We start from the raw sequence: 13,982 nt of genomic DNA on the forward strand, positions 1-13,982 counted from the left end.
TTCAGAAAGGCAAATCAAGGATGATTCTTGGAGTAATAAAGAGAGAAAGAATTCATGGACAAGATTCCCTTTCATAGAAAACTTCACAGTAAATTTGAACTACAACTGCCTAGTGAAAGACCCCAACACTTCATTCCTCATTTTATTGTTGATAATAAAGAAAATACCAATATTTATGATGAAAGAAATACTTGAAAGATGTATAATGGTATGTAGAAATTCAAATCAAATTTGCATAATTTATTTTATTAGGCCCTATATCAAATAAAATTGATACATTTCTCTTTGATTAAATCCTAATAAAGGGGAGCCCAAAATAATAAAGAACTGAAGAGAGAATTTCACGGGCAAGTGAATACTTTCATGTCCTGGTCAAATATTTGGATCTATAAAGTGAAACATGTTAGGGATAATTCAAGTAGTGTTCAAGTTAAAAAATAAATACCATTATGGAGCACTTGAAGGTGCCTTTGAGATGGTGTTAATAGGAATTAGATTAAGCTTTTTGGCATGGGTGGTATTCTTTATGACCATTTGTATTCCTTTTTATGTTTGCACACATTATTCAACACATTATTCAAAAGAAAAGTTTATGCATCTAAAAGAGGAATACATAAATTTGGGGATGAATAGTTGATGAGGTTGTCATGTTGGATTAGGAGTAAGACTCTTATCTGCTTATGCAAGTATTTCAATAAAAATTTAGTTTTAAGTTTTCTTTTTCCAAGTTCTGGGATCACCTGAAAATTTCAACCAAATATTTATTATGACCCGGGATGATGACATCTTCACCAAATTAATATTACTGTATCAGCAATTGCATTCTATAAGTCTAGATACTCTGGAGATAGGGTGGGCCAAGTATCCACCCTACTCTTTAAAAAAAAGCTGGATGCTAAACACATCTTTTCTTTTTTTTACTTGGCCTTACAATTTACTTTCCTTCTGATGAATGTATGGTATGCAAGCACACCCCTGTTGATTAAAACACACACACTTTAAATGTTTGCATCATTACACTCATATCTTTGCTCCAACACAAAGTTTTCAGGTTCTATTCACTTTGAACATGATCCCCCAGGTATTGTATAACTAAAGTGAGCTTAAGTAGGACCTAACATATTTATGAGTATAGGTTTGAATCAATTGAGACTTCATAATACTTAGTGTCCAAGTAGCTGTTGTAGACTCAAGTAGATTGAAGTGCATAGTGGTTAACAGTTAAAATGGTTTGTATTGTCTCATAACAATTGCTAAGGCTTTGTTTACTAAGGCAGGTTCATGGAAGTTGAAAACAAATAAACAACAGTTAGTGACCACTTGTTTGGATTGCCATTATCATAATTGCTATCTTCATAAGATAGCATTTATCATTTGAGCATATTAAACCATGCTGAGTAATAGATGCATTCCAAGTATTGAAATACCAGAGATGCGCTATCGCTGTAAAAAGTTCTTGCATACTAATATAGAGTTGAATCATAAATAATCATTATTTAATTTTATTTTATGACTTCTTGTAATATTTTTTAGGTAAACAGGTAAAGGTAGATAAAAGTCAACACATTTTTCACAAATAGGCCTAACTTTTTTATGTTTTCGCAGATATATTGCATCAGTGAAGTGACACTGACATGGACAGAATAGGAATTGACCAAATCTAATGGATGGATCAATCATTATGTGCAATAAATGGATAAAAAAAGTTTAACAGGTCTTTTACAAATTTTGCAAGTTATTACAGAATTATTTTAAAAACGATCATAGCCTTTACCATCAGGCTCAGTGGAAAGTGTAATGGAACATGGAGTGACTTTAAAAGATAAAAGATTAAAAGAGATCAGAGTACCTTGATGAGTTCAGTACTGTCATGTATGGATGAATTATATCCACTCGCTAGTTTCAAATTTGCCAATAGAACATTATAAGTTTCAATTTCCTGATAGCTCTTAAAAACCGTATTTTAAAATATTTAATTGCTTTTGATTTAGAAATATTAAAATATGACTTCACTATATAAAATATTAATAATATATTTTTATTATTTTTCAGATGTCATCAGCATGCTGTGCATGCAGACGACACACCAATGAGAAGGAAACACAGGATAAGAAACCTCATAAAAGACGTCCATATCATCTAGGCATAGCATGGCTACCTATATGTACATCCACTTTTGGCCTCTTAACTATTCTTATCACGTAAGTATAATCATGTTGGTCTTCCTAACATCAGTTTGTCTCAGATCAAATGTTGTCAGTCAGTAGCGTAGCGCAGGTCATTCTGTGGGGGTAAGGGTTCACCAAACCTGAATGAGGCCATACTGGACGTTTTTCGGCAATTTTCAATGGGACACCATTTTCACTTCAATAGGGCCAGGGTGGGATCATTTTTCACTTTTACTGAGCACATTTTATTGCAGCAATGCCACGATGATGAGGTTGTTAGTTGATATGCTGGGGCTATCAAAGAAAAACATCATGCTCATCTTAAAAACATGGACCTCATGTATTCACAATTCGAAATCAGGTAAACAATATTTACAATGCGGCATCATAACCAAGCTGGTAGTTCCATGTCTGGTCTTAGAGAAGTTTTCCTGCTTGGTGTTGAAATCAGATTCGAAAAGGCTGATTTTACATTAATTTTAATGTGTTCTGTCCATTGTTTCTCCAAACAAGCAGTTTTCATGGCCCAGTCTGCCTCTTCCCATAGTCCTGCCTCTCATGGAATTTAAAGCTTATCTCTCATGTTATCATGTATATTGAGGTTAATTTTTGAAACAATTCATTACTACCTGACGATGACACACCTGGCCATGCAGACAGACAATTTGCCATTGCCGTCTGTCCGACAACATAACCATGATAATGACAGATAACACAGAGATAAAATCTAAATTTCATGGTACTCATCGGTATCTTTTGATCTGTGTGGGAATTATTTGTATCATGTTTGGGGTCCATAAACAATTACACCACTTTTCATCTTCAACGATAAATAAAAAAGGTCAAAAATAAGTAGAGCGGCGAGGAAAACATAATAAAGCAATCAAGGAAAGAACAAGGGTGCTACTAACTGGTTGGCTTGGTGCGTAAATAAAAATAGAAATATTAAAAATGTGCAATATCACATCTGCTGGTGTCTACATTTATGTAGTCTTTGTCAAAGACCACTCACGATCGTTACGGGGGATGCGATGATAGGGAGCCACAAAGTGCTGTACCAATACCCATTCTCTAATACAGAGTGCATACAGTTTTCATCAGTTTCTCAGACTGTGACACAGACTAATATTTAGGGTGAAATCAAACGCTATAGGATCCAAAACATGCTCATCTATCAGGGCACAATTCTTTCACCCCAATACATTTGTACATTCATTGAACGACCTGTGAAAATATGGGTACAAAAACTCATACTCCACAACTTAAGGTCAAATTTTTCACTATGATTGTTTAATTGAGGTTATTGAACTATGCCATTGGGATGAGGCCATTGTGGTCCATAGTGAAAGTTGCTGAATACTAGGAAATGGGTGGTTAAATTGCAGTGTAGGGTTCAATAAGGCTACCCCAGATTGGTTTATTGTTTATAGAAGTAGGGAGGGAGCCATTTGTTGTCTGCTATTTAGGGACGCACCATTTGATACTCAGGGGGGGTAGGAAGTTAGGGTCGGGGGAAGAATTTTTTTTTTTTTTTCCGGGTCGGGGGAAGAATTTTTTTTTTTTTAATTTCATGCATTATACACAGTTAGGTGGGGGAAGGTTTTTTTTTTTTTTTTAGTGTTGGTGGGGAAAGTTTGTTTTTTTTGCTCATGTAGTGGGTGAAGTTTTTTTTTGTTGAAAACTTCCTACCCCCACCCTGAGAATCTAATGGTGCGTCCCTTAAGGGTGTGTTGGGGTTAATTCATTAAACAATCAAGTGGTAATACTCATAAATATTATTCAGCATTTGTGATTCTGATACATACCACCTGGGTGTAGGTCTATATATTATGTGCAAAATTTACTCAGTGAATAAAAATTGCAGTACGATTCATAATTTTTTATGAAGTTATGAAAAGTATATACTTTTTTTGACATGATTTTTTTTTATTGATTCACTATATGACTGGACCCTATGTACAAATAAAAATATGTATTTCGTATCTTTTTAAAAAGCGGATATCAGATGGGTCATATATTTGATTTATTTGTGAAGCTGAAGCCGCGCATCATTTTGATAATTAGTGTATATTGAAAGTGGTTAAATTTGCTTTGAAAGTTGATAAAATAAGGTATTGGTGGCATGCAAACTAGAGTCAGACATGTATTATTTTCATTTGACTGTTATCTGTGCGGCCTACATGTATGAATATGGTTATAATGTTCTTCAAAAGTTGATAAATTGTGGCATTGGTGGCATGCAGGCTGGAGTCAGAAATGTGTTGTCTTGATTGGACTGTAATCTTTGTATAGTTATATTTTCTTTGAAAGTTGATAAATTGTGGCATTGATGGCATGCACATGGAGTCAGAAATATATTGTTTTGATTCGACTGTAATCTTTGTATATTTGGTTCTAGTTTCTTTGAAAGTTGATAAATTAAGGCATTGATGGCATTGGCATAATGAGTCAGAAATGTATTGTTTTCATTTGACTGTTATCTCATGTATATTTACATGTATGAATATTTAGTTTATTTTCATTGAAAATTGATAAGTTGCAGTCACATCTGTATCAGTATTACTAGTATGTTCACACTATGGACCTCAATGGCCTCATCCCAATGGCATAGTTCAATAAACTCAATTAAACAATTATAGTGCAAAATTTTATCTCAAGTTGCAAAGTATGAGTTTTTGTACCCAAATTTTCAAAGATCATTCAATGAATGTGTAATGTATTGGGGATAAAGAACTTTGCCCTGATAGATGAGCATGTTGTGGATCCTAGCGTCAAAGAGTGCAGTGAGTGGGTCATTAAGGTTTAATAGATGCCATGTGGTATACAGGAGATAACAATCATTATCATCAAAGTCAAGTTCAGTTCAGTCACATTTTATCTTTAGTAAATCTACATGTGAATTTGTCCAAATCAATCAAACAATAGTAGAAAATAGTCATCGTACACACGCAAATCATGCAGGAAATTTGTCAGCCTGGAATGCGAGACTAATGTTTACACGCATTAAAATGCGATAACATCGTTGCAGAGAATTGTGGTAATTTATTTGTAATAGGTATGTGTGTACTTGACTTAACCAGTGTTTGATCAGTTTGTTTGACTAATTTAGTTGGTTTGTATGTTACCTGGGACCTTAACTTTATTGAGTGGCATTTGTCAACACAATGATCCATTATGAATAGACATTGTTTACGTCCAAAAGTTCAGTAATTTTTCCTTTGTTGTGTCGGTGAATACGCTCAATGTGACATATTTCTTTCGGGTGGAGAAACACTAAAGAAAAAGTTGTTTGCATTATTTTGTCAAAGTTTCAGCGTTTGTTTCAGGTAAATAAATAATATTGTATAAAATCACACAGTACTTTTTGCAAATGCATTCAGTACATATGTTTTGACACATTACAATTTTTAACTTTAATTTAAAAACAACTTAAAAAGTGAGCTGTTGTAAACTTCTTATAAAAATAGCACATTTCAAAGCTTCAGGAGCCTGAGCTTTTGCTCCAGGCTAAAACTCTGAAATTTAAAAAAAAACCTAAAAGAAAACCATGTTTTCCACTCCAATTTCTGATACTAGTACATTATCTTCAAAGATATACAGTTTGTACCTTTACACAGGGTCCGCATTAAGCAATTCTATTTGTGTAGCAAAATGCTTATGAATGGTACAAAATTGCTACCCATTCCAAAATTATGTAGCAAATGATGAAAATTGTGTAGCATTTTGCTACTGCTCTTATTGCAGACACTCCCTTCACATCTTAAAACTATTGCTTTATTTCCCCTTGGCTCAAAATATTGGGGCAAATGTGTGAGCAAACAAACAAAAAATGAATTGTATTTTTCCCTCACATCAATCCTGTAGAGAAAATGTCAACCTCTTCTAGAATATACCATCAATTTTGTGTGTGGCATCTTTTTGTCATCATTATTCATATCCAATTGTAGAATATGCCTTTAAAGTGTAAATTACACAGGAAAGCAAGTAGACAATTTAAAGATAATTACAAAGTAACAAATTGCAACTAATCAAATTCAAAGCAATTCCGTTGTGATTTTCAATTGACTGTCATTAAACAGAAACCACAATATCAATTTCCCTGTCATATCTGATATGTAAAACCAGTAGTCGTCAGCTAACTTATCAAAGCTGAACACCTTTTTGAAAACTACAAATTATAGACAATCAAACAGTTAAATCACTTCAATTATTCAATCAAATGATATCAGTGCTAACAAACAAGTCATTTCCTTCCACAAACATAGCCTACACACGACATTATACCTGGTGCCGAAAATGTGAGCGATTGTCGTTGCTTATCGAGTCGTTCAGAGGCTGGTTAACTTCACAAGAAGTTAATGATCCATGGTGATGAATTTCATGACTAGGATGAGATTGAAATAGATAGATAAATTCTAAAGAATTCTGTCGTGCATAGCGACAATGAACTACTAACGTTTATCGTCAAGGATAACGATCAAAGGTGCCTGCAATTCAAAGATTTCATGCCATGTGCTTTCTAAATAGCTCTTTTATCAATTTAGATTGGATTCATAGCTTGTACCCAGTAATTATGAGGATATGCTCTTCTGCATCTTTTTGGAGGATTAAGTATCTTTTTCTGACAAAGTAACTTTTTATCTTTTTTTAAATACAATTTGAACAAATTGTAGCCAAAATGTCCATCATTCTATCCTAAAAATTAAAAAATTTAATTAAGGATACTTAACTTCCAGACAAAAGAACTTTTCTGTTTTGAAAAATTTGACTATCATTCTAAAATTCTATTACTGAATTTGTGATAGTTGGAAGAAGCTCCCTTTTATTGGTATTCTTTTGTCTGTCTTTCTTTTTTATGTTTTCTTTCAAAATGTGTTTACTATTACTTAACAAGCAGACATTTTGGCAGAGAATAATGTATGATAAACTAATAAAAAGTGCTTTGACAATTGCAGATAAGGCTACCTTTAAGCTGCATAAGTAACAGTGTTCCAGCGGAACTCATCCTTAAACATTAAACATAAAATGTATCTTGGGAAAAATGTCTGAAATGTGTGAGCCAGCACAGTGACACTATGTCTGAACAAAATCTCAAACTTTTTGGGGCGCCCTCTACGGAGGCGTCCCACAATATTGGCATGTACTTGTGAGTAGCTTCTAATTTCAGTCTTACTAGATTTACTCCGCAATTGTTGTGCTATTTTGCTAAAATTATGCCCTTGCTCAGAAATAAATCCACAATATGCTTGGATTTTATTTTATTATTGTTTTCTGTTATGCACAGGATAAAATGGTGTGCGTGATATTCTTTGTTTAAAAGACAAAATTAATGGATTTGTAAAAACACCAAATAAATCGAGACCTTTGACCTTTGTAACCACTTTGACCTTTGTAACCAGTTTACCGCCTCTTAGAACCCGATAGACGGTGACCAACACTTTGGATTACAATAGCCTAATCTGAATGGCATAGTCCAATAAGCTCAAATAAACAATCATAGTGCAAAATTTGACCTAACTTGCAGAGTATGAGTTTTTGTACCCAAAGTTTCAAAGTCAGGCATCTTATCAAGATCAAGATAGTGATAGTGACATAACAATTAACACGCTTATCTTACCAAGGTCTTATCTATCTGCATGGGGTAATTGGAAATTATGGTGTAGCCTATTTGTTTTAAGGATGAAACAACTGGCTCCTTTTGCATGGAAATTAGAACAAATTACTATACAAGCTGTATCAAAAGTTTGGTACCCAGCAGTTTTGATAGTAATTGAAAAGCCTGGTTCTTCCAAATGCAATATCGGGTCCCCTTAAAATGATAAAATGATCAGACCATAAATCTTTTGTGACTGTTTATGACATTAATCAACAAATTATGCGGATCCTAGACGTGTCGAGGATGTTATGTTTATGAACAAAACGTTACGTTTGTATTTTCAACATTGTTAATCATTGCTACGTGTATGTTAACAAATGAAAGTTCTGTAATTATTTTAATTCTTCAATGCTAAGTTAGTTAAGTATTCTTTTGGATATCATCAAATTGTAAATCTCTAGTCAGATTTTCAGTGTGTTAACAACTATGTATCAAAGATGTTACGTTCATGTACAAAACATTAACGTTCTTATCTTGTAAACATTGTATACCCATATAGCTACTTTTGAAGAATGAATGTTCTGTAATTGTCTTTTATCCTTCATCTCTATTAGATTTTCAGTGTATTAGCAAGTAGATGATGTATATGTATCACAGACGTTATGATGTATATGTATCACAGACGTTATACATTCATAAAAACTTTTCTTTTGGTCAACATAGGGTAGATCCTCTTCTATACTTTCCATCATATACCCCCCTGCATAACGAAATTCAACAATATTCAATATCCAAAGCAATATCATCACTACAATATGCCCCAAAATTGAACTCCCCCACCCCACATAATCGCAAATTGACACGACAGCTTCATTCCGATTCAATTTATTTCATCCAAAACGGTCCTGTGATACACCTTCCCCAATCAAACACATTTGTCTTGCATTTGATCATCTTCTACTCTTCCCTAGAAAAAATCATTATGATACCAAATCCCGGGACCAAATCTAAACACCATGCCATGGAATTCACCATATCACGTCCAAGCTCACATAATTTGGGCGCCCCATTCCTTTTTTAAAGGAATTTTTATTAAAAGTGACATAACACTGTGGACCAAATTGTTTCCGAATTTGCCATTTTGCCAAAAGATGGATGTCTGTCTTATAAATGAAACTAGTTCCATTATATTGTTACCTTTGTTTTCTACATCATGCAATGTTGTAAATGTTACCCTTTTTACACCCCGTATTGAAACTAGTTTTGTTTATGAGACATTGTCCATACACTCTTGGGTTTTTTTTCAATGTGACAATTTTTCCAAATGAAACTCAGTTATCTAGAGGTTTATTCCAGCAGCTCCTATGAATCCAGGGCATGTAAGGCATGGTACCCTTTTCCATCTGATAAGACCTGGGATTTCCAATGTATCATGCTTGAGTTTGTTTGACTAAGTATGGTACACTGAACTGTTGCGGTTTTACATAACCATAAAGAATTATGAGATAATAATAATTGAAGATATAGGCCATAATGCCTATTCTATAGCTAATACTTCTGACAAACTATGGGATCCACCCTCAATTGGTAGCTACTACTAAGGAAAATGAAACCTTCAAGTATGAAATAATTGTTATTAAATTTAGTGAGGACCTTTGTAGGGGCGTAGCTAAGGGGAAGACATGCATGTGTTCTGGGCTTCATGTTGATGAAGGGTGCGCTATACCTACTGAATTTTGTATGGCCATATTATCTATTCAGCATTGGGCTATTCCAGAAAATAGATGCACACCCCCTATAGAGGAGTGCGGATATCCGGACTTTTTGTCCAGTCGTGACTGTTGGAAATCCAGACTTTTAAAGTGCCCAAAGGCAAAAAAATCCGGCAGAACAATAGTTCAAAATCAGAAATCCTCAATTTGAGAGCTCATTTTTAACATTTTTCCTTCCTTTGATTGGATTTCCAAGCTTTTTCAAGTAACATTGGCAACTGGCATTCCAGTCGTTTTCAGAAAGCAGACTTGGAAATCCGGACATTTCTTTGATTGAAAATTTACTCCTCTATAGGGGGTGTGCACTTATTTTTTGGAATAGCCCATTATGAGAACCTGTGTAAGGCCAAAATTCACCTAAATTATGACCAAATTAGTAATAGTTAAGCAAATTGTGTGTGCTACCCCTGGAATTTCATGTCAAAAACCTTGTAAGATATGCCAGTACTAGGAAATAGGTGATTTGCATCTACCCCATCATTTGCACAATTTACTCAGTGACTCCCAGAGTCTGAAGGGGGCTCAGGCTCCCCTAGAAGAGCTACAAAATCTATATCCTTGCACTGGCTGCCACAAACCCTATAGCTACACACCTGAACCTTTCCAATAGATGTTGTTTTCAAACTCAGTTCATGCATTGGAATTTGCTGCGCATCGGCCCAATCTAAGTAATGATTAGGCAAAATTAAAAACCAATGTTTTTTGTGTAAGTTTCAGTCCATTTGTCATTGTTTTGCAACTCTGCATTGATTCAGGCTCAAATGACTTGTTCAGTTCTGAAATGTACGGTAAAGAATCGGTATCTTAAAGGTACAGATTCATATCTGTAACTTGCCCCAGAAACTCATTTTACAGTCCGATACACAATGCTTCTACTTCAATTGTTTGTATGCGTATCCATGCTCGCTAATTTGGTCATAAACCAGAAACATTAATGTTTTTAATATAGCTATTCATATCTGCCAACCAGAAAATTTAGTTCGACCCTATAGAACACATTTGACATGTTTGAGGAATTAACTCTGTAGATGGAACAGATAAGATGTTTCACTGTTAGTCTCATGCCCTGTGACAGTGTTGTGTGCTTTCATATGTCAGACTGCGCTGGAAAAATTGTGCGGTAACTGTAGTTACATGTGATATTATGTAGGCACATATATTTGGGTTTAGCATTTTTGTCTCATGTACTTCATGGAATGATTGACCCTCAAGTTCACAGATGATGCTGGACTTTTGGAACCATTTGGTGCACCCCAACCCTGACCCCAACTTGTAACTCTTATCCTAAAATTTCTTAATGTAATCCATTGTAATGGTAAAACTTGTTTATACACACAGGCCACCATTATTCTGTAAGCATGAAACTCACATCATATTTCAGAGCAACCTCAAAATAGTGGTTGTTACCCCAACTATTACCTATAATCCTAACCTTAAATCTCTTTGGGATTATTCTATTCTCTCTGACCTTGCAGCTATGTCAGCCCGGAAGTTGTTCTCCACAGGAATAACTTCAGGGCTGACATCACTGAAAAGGGTAATCTTAATTATTTGGATTATTCTATTCTCTCTGATATTTCACATCATAGAAGCTTGCAGATATGTCAGCCCTGAAGTTATTCTTCACAGGAATAACTTCAGGGCTGACATCACTGCAAAGCTCTATATGAGTGAGCATCAGTCATATTATATTTATTATCTCAACCTTCATAGGTAAGCTATTCATTGCACAGGTGATTTTTAATGTACTTTTCTTTATATTCTTAAGTTATATTCTGTAAAAGCAATCTCGCTAAAATTTTTGGGAAAATTTTCTGATTTCAATTGCTGGATGACAGATTTTTCACTCAATTTATTGTATTGTCTACATTATCAATGAAGTTAAGAAAAGAGAATGAAAAACAGTTGTTTTTTCTGTTTGACTGACCCTTTTGAGAAATTTTAGTGAAGAAAAACCAGCCATATATTCTTTGTTTTATGGTGAAATTCATGTGTCATGTGGTCAGACACATTACATGCTATGTGCATGAGAAAAAAGTAATGGTTGAATGGAAGGCCATGTTGAAAATGATAAAAGAAAGTGATTGATATATATCAAACAATATCAAAATGTTTCAAAATTTAAATATTCAAGATGTTATAAATAACTGACAAAATAGTTGCATCAAAAAAACAATATAACCTACCAAATACCAAAATGATGTCACCAACTCAAAGTTACATGTACTGTAAAATATTGTTGAACCTGGTCCATGTACAAAAGGTACTGAAGATGTCACTTTTGTGTATCAAAACAATCAGAAAAATGACCTCATGATTGACATGAAGCCACTCTTCCATAGAACATGTTACACTGTTTAATTGTCTGTGACAAGTTTAATTGTTTTGAATACAGGTGGTCACAAGTAATAAAGAAGGCAAATGTCAAAATTATGGTCACTGTTTGGAAAATAAGAGGAACTCTTATCCTTTTTTTGGATGTTCAATAGTTGAAAATTTTTATAGGCTTGGCACTAGCAGTGTTGCCAAAATTTGTTTGGGCTAAGATGCACCAAATTGGCTCACCAGGCTGCGGTGAATGGGTTGACCCATAATTTTCATGTCAAAAAGGGGGGCCCTGAAATTTTTGAGATCTGTAAGGGGGTGGGCCCGAAAAAGTTTTGCGATGAAATTTTTTTGCATCAGGCCTCCCCTAACAAATGTTTGTGAACGGACCCTAAAATTACTGCTGCGGCCTGCCGCTTGCAAAAGTAGCCCAAGTTTTAGGCAAGTGATGGTATCCATATTGGTTTGTTGAGTAGTGGTGCACGGATCACCAAGTAGCCAATTGTGCGCTTTAGATGCAGCATGAAGCTAGCTTCATGGGTGCAGCGTTGGCATCACTGGGCACAAGACAAGGCATTCAGCAGCCCCCGGCAGCATCCCAAGAATAGACAAAAATATAACTGGATGTTCAATAGTTGAAAATGTTATAGGCTTGGCACTAGCAGTGCTATAAAGATGCACCAAATTGGCTCACCAATTTTACTCTTTTATCAGTTTCAGTTAACATCATATCATGCTAAATCAGGAAACTGCAGTTTAGTGAACTGCTACATAATTAGCAAGATAAAATGATAAAGTGAAACATTTGATTAAATTTGGAATTAATACCTAAGATAAGTCTGTGTTTAAACGGATTTGAATTGAGTAACATTTGGCAACCAGAATTGTCTTCTTTTATATAATTTGTTTTTCAGGGTGCTGATATTTTCTGAAATTACATGTAGAATCATCTGCTCCCAGGTTTCCCAGTGTGCTAATTATCAATGTCTGTACTATTATTAGATCAAACTATGCAGTTGAAGGGATGAGAAAGGAAAGAACCATTGTTAGATTTGTTAACAAGCACAGAAAACTGGTTCGCTTTTTCAGATGCCCAATTAGTGGATTTGCTGCAACAGTAATGTATCATTTGAAATTAATGGCCCAAGGAGACCCATGTGCTCAAGCGGGACCCCAATTTGCAAGATCAAAACCAATTTGAAAAGAAGAAATAACACTAAACAAACATCGCCTTAACCAATTAGTCCAACATTGCTTGATTAATTTGTGGGAATAAGGAGGAGCTCTTATCCAACCAGATCTGATAGTCTTTTGTGGCTTGTGCCTACAGCATGTACAGGAACATGTATCTCTCGCCATTTTGGTGTAAAAACTTGTGACGCATGATCACGTTTCTTGTAAAGAATGTATCAACGACGCACCTTGGTTTAGACACATATGATGATGCTTCAACCACACTTGTCTCTAAAAGTACAATTTAGAGATAAAAATGATACTAATTAAATGTAACTAATTAGCTGCCTAAGTTTTGCAAACATTCCTGGCATATTTCAAAAGTGCTTTTGGGTTATTCTGTCGAAAGTGCTGGATTCACAATACTTCAAGAAATTTTTTCCAACCCCATCCTTCACTAATGTCAATAAAAAAATCTACAGCACTGAATCAGATTTTCACAGAATGAACAGTCTATGATATCGAATTAATTAATTCGAATCAAACAATTCATTGATGTTAGCACTGGGTAGTAGCCATTACTGCTAGTAGACAGGAAGTCTAGAAAGTTGACCTCAACGCTGCGGGTGGTCTTCCTGTGCTTTTGAATGGGACAGCAGTAACCGTGGCCAATTTTTAGACCAAAATTCTAAGTTTGTGAGAGCAAAAAGTGCCTATTCTTTTGTGTGTGTACAGTCCATCACCTGTCACTTGGTAGTCTTGTAACATGTCTAATGGCGCTGCCCATGGCCACTCGATGAATTGTTTAATTCGAATTAATCAATTCGATATTATAGACTGATTAAGGGTCTTGATCTTAATAGGTATCGTTATGAAATGGAAGAATTGAGAAAGAGTGAAACAGCAAAGGGGTCCCAATGGCCGTTTATACTTTAAAGTCATAATGTA

General features: G+C 34.8%; 1 protein-coding gene across 1 annotated transcript in view; it reads left to right on the forward strand.

Annotated features, from left to right (window-relative positions):
- Positions 1 to 13,982, forward strand: part of LOC140154439 (DNA damage-regulated autophagy modulator protein 1-like) — a gene marked incomplete at its 3' end in the record, with an annotated part of 106,068 nt that overhangs the window by 13,978 nt on the left and 78,108 nt on the right. Inside the window, exon 2 of the mRNA XM_072177005.1 lies at positions 2,053 to 2,201. Coding sequence (XP_072033106.1) covers positions 2,053 to 2,201 — 149 coding nt within the window. The remainder of the gene's footprint in view (positions 1 to 2,052; positions 2,202 to 13,982) is intronic.

This window comes from Amphiura filiformis, chromosome 6, assembly GCF_039555335.1.
Source record: "Amphiura filiformis chromosome 6, Afil_fr2py, whole genome shotgun sequence".
Taxonomy (NCBI): Eukaryota; Metazoa; Echinodermata; class Ophiuroidea; order Amphilepidida; family Amphiuridae; genus Amphiura; species Amphiura filiformis.